We start from the raw sequence: 2,213 nt of genomic DNA, 5'->3' as shown, positions 1-2,213 counted from the left end.
CCATTAAATACTTGATCATCAATAATATCCTCTTCCATATTTCCATGAAGTTCTTGATCACCATAAATCAAATTAGGTTGGAATGGCATAACTCTGGAATTGTGCAATATATCATCATAACAAAATTGTAATTTAAATATAAATTGTATTATCAAATTTAACATATTATACTATAATGTAAATTGAATTCATACCCTATTTGAAATAATTGACCATCACTGACATGGTCTGTGTCTTCTATAATTTCCTCGTTTATAATACCATTCAATACTTGATCATCAATAATTTCCTCTTCCATATTTCCATGAAATTTTTTATCACCACATATCATATTATGTTGAAATGGCATAACATTAGAACTATGTAATATATCATCATAAGACAAAATAATAAATTATAAACTGTACAATCAAATTTAATATATGTGGCAATATAAATTTAATTTATACCCTATTTTTAATACTTGACTATCATTGTGATGGTCTTTTTCATCAATTATTTCATCTCCAATACCTCTATTAAATACTTGAATATCAATATTTTGTGAAATAAAAAAATTATTAAATAAACTATTCCCAAAACGTAGGTACAAATTAAATTTTGTAATGCCACAATAATTATAATGTATACTCACTTGGAATGAATCCATTGTGCAATTATCAATTGCAATTCTGAATGGTTCCATATTGAATTATGTTCACTTTATTTTTTGTTTTTCAAGTAAGTACTGTGAACACAAACTATTACAATTAGGGACCATTTATGTCAAACATATCATCAAATCTTAAGAGGGGTTTGCAAATTGTGCATTTGGACCTATTTTTTACTTTACCATAAATAAACTGATCAACTTATATTTATTTAAAATTGGTTATTGAGCTAGAATTTTATATAAATATTACTATTTTTTTTTATATACAATTTCAGCATGTTCCTACGATTGAGCAACCACAAAAAACAAGTTAACAGTTATAAATTATATGTTTAAGAATACATTTTAATAAAAAAAATAGGATTTTTAGTTATAGTATTTTACTAATGAATAATACAGATTGTCCATGTATTACAAAATCACATTTCATCTTTTAATTATACTCTAAATGTTTTTTTATAAAAATTAGATAGCAATTTTAGGGATTTCTCCTTCTCTACTGTTGAAGGATCGGATATTGCAGTAACTTTAAACAAATTAAAAATTTGAAGTAACTATTTTGTCACCATGGGAGTTGTAGTGCATTGGCAAACAGTTTGCTGGTCCACATAAATTTAAACATATCCAGCACCTGGATAATAGCAGATGACATAACAGTGGTGCATTGCTAAAAATATTTGTTGGTGTACGCTTGTAGGACCTGGTTAAATCATAGTTGTAAATGGTATAATCTTAATTCTAGTCAAAACCATTTTTCTCACTGAGAGGTGTAATACACTTAAAAATCTTATCATGTGTATCATATTAGAACTATACAAGTATTTTTCAACCCCTAACTGAATGAAAAGCAAGACAAAACTCAACAACTTTTGTTTTTTATATAATATTAAAGTAAAATATATTATGAAATATGAAATTAAAATTTGCACTAAAAATATTGAAAATGAATTTGTCCACAAATGTGGTGACTTTATACATATTTGTATGTATTATAAATTTACAAGCGTACCAAGTAAAAAATAGACATAATATATTTATATCGGTATATATTATCTGAAACTAGTAATTGGTTGTCTATTCAGCTTTTTTTATTATGTTTTAAATGGTATAGTTTAATATTTCAAAGAATAAATTATAATAAAAATAGGATTCCTAATACTCATCTCATTCCCTACATACCATTTTCTGTTACATAACTATTCTTGCTTTTAAATACAGGAAATGTCCCCACAGTTTCACCAATCAATAATATCAATAGTAAATATGTCCCATTGCTGAAAAACATTTTCTTGTTGATACATCAATATAAAAATATCTCTGTTGAATTGTTGATTGATTATTTTAAGAATTTTGCTCTAGTTTAGGGATTGCTCCGCCGCAGGTTGAGCCGATTTGAAGTACCACTAGATAATTAAAATGGTAAGACATACGTTTTAATTAATTTATGACAGCTATGGCAGTACATTGTCAAGAATTGTTTTTGTCCAAACTAGTATAAAATTATACCTCACTGGGATACTGAGTTATATTAATACATTCGTTGAGTTTTTAGTTAATTTCT

The 2,213-nt window shown here is 26.1% G+C and overlaps 1 protein-coding gene across 1 annotated transcript in view; it reads right to left on the bottom strand.

Annotated features, from left to right (window-relative positions):
• Window positions 1-64, bottom strand: part of LOC111036010 (gastrula zinc finger protein XlCGF49.1-like) — a 4,081-nt gene extending 4,017 nt beyond the window's left edge. The window contains exon 1 of the mRNA XM_022317874.1: window positions 12-64. Within this exon, the coding sequence (XP_022173566.1) occupies window positions 12-64 (53 nt within the window). The remainder of the gene's footprint in view (window positions 1-11) is intronic.
• Window positions 65-2,213: the final 2,149 nt, after the last annotated feature.

This window comes from Myzus persicae, unplaced genomic scaffold, assembly GCF_001856785.1.
Source record: "Myzus persicae strain clone G006 unplaced genomic scaffold, MPER_G0061.0, whole genome shotgun sequence".
NCBI lineage: Eukaryota > Metazoa > Arthropoda > Insecta > Hemiptera > Aphididae > Myzus > Myzus persicae.
The sequence above is the reverse complement of the archived record's forward strand: the minus strand, read 5'-3'. Positions and strand labels throughout refer to the sequence as shown.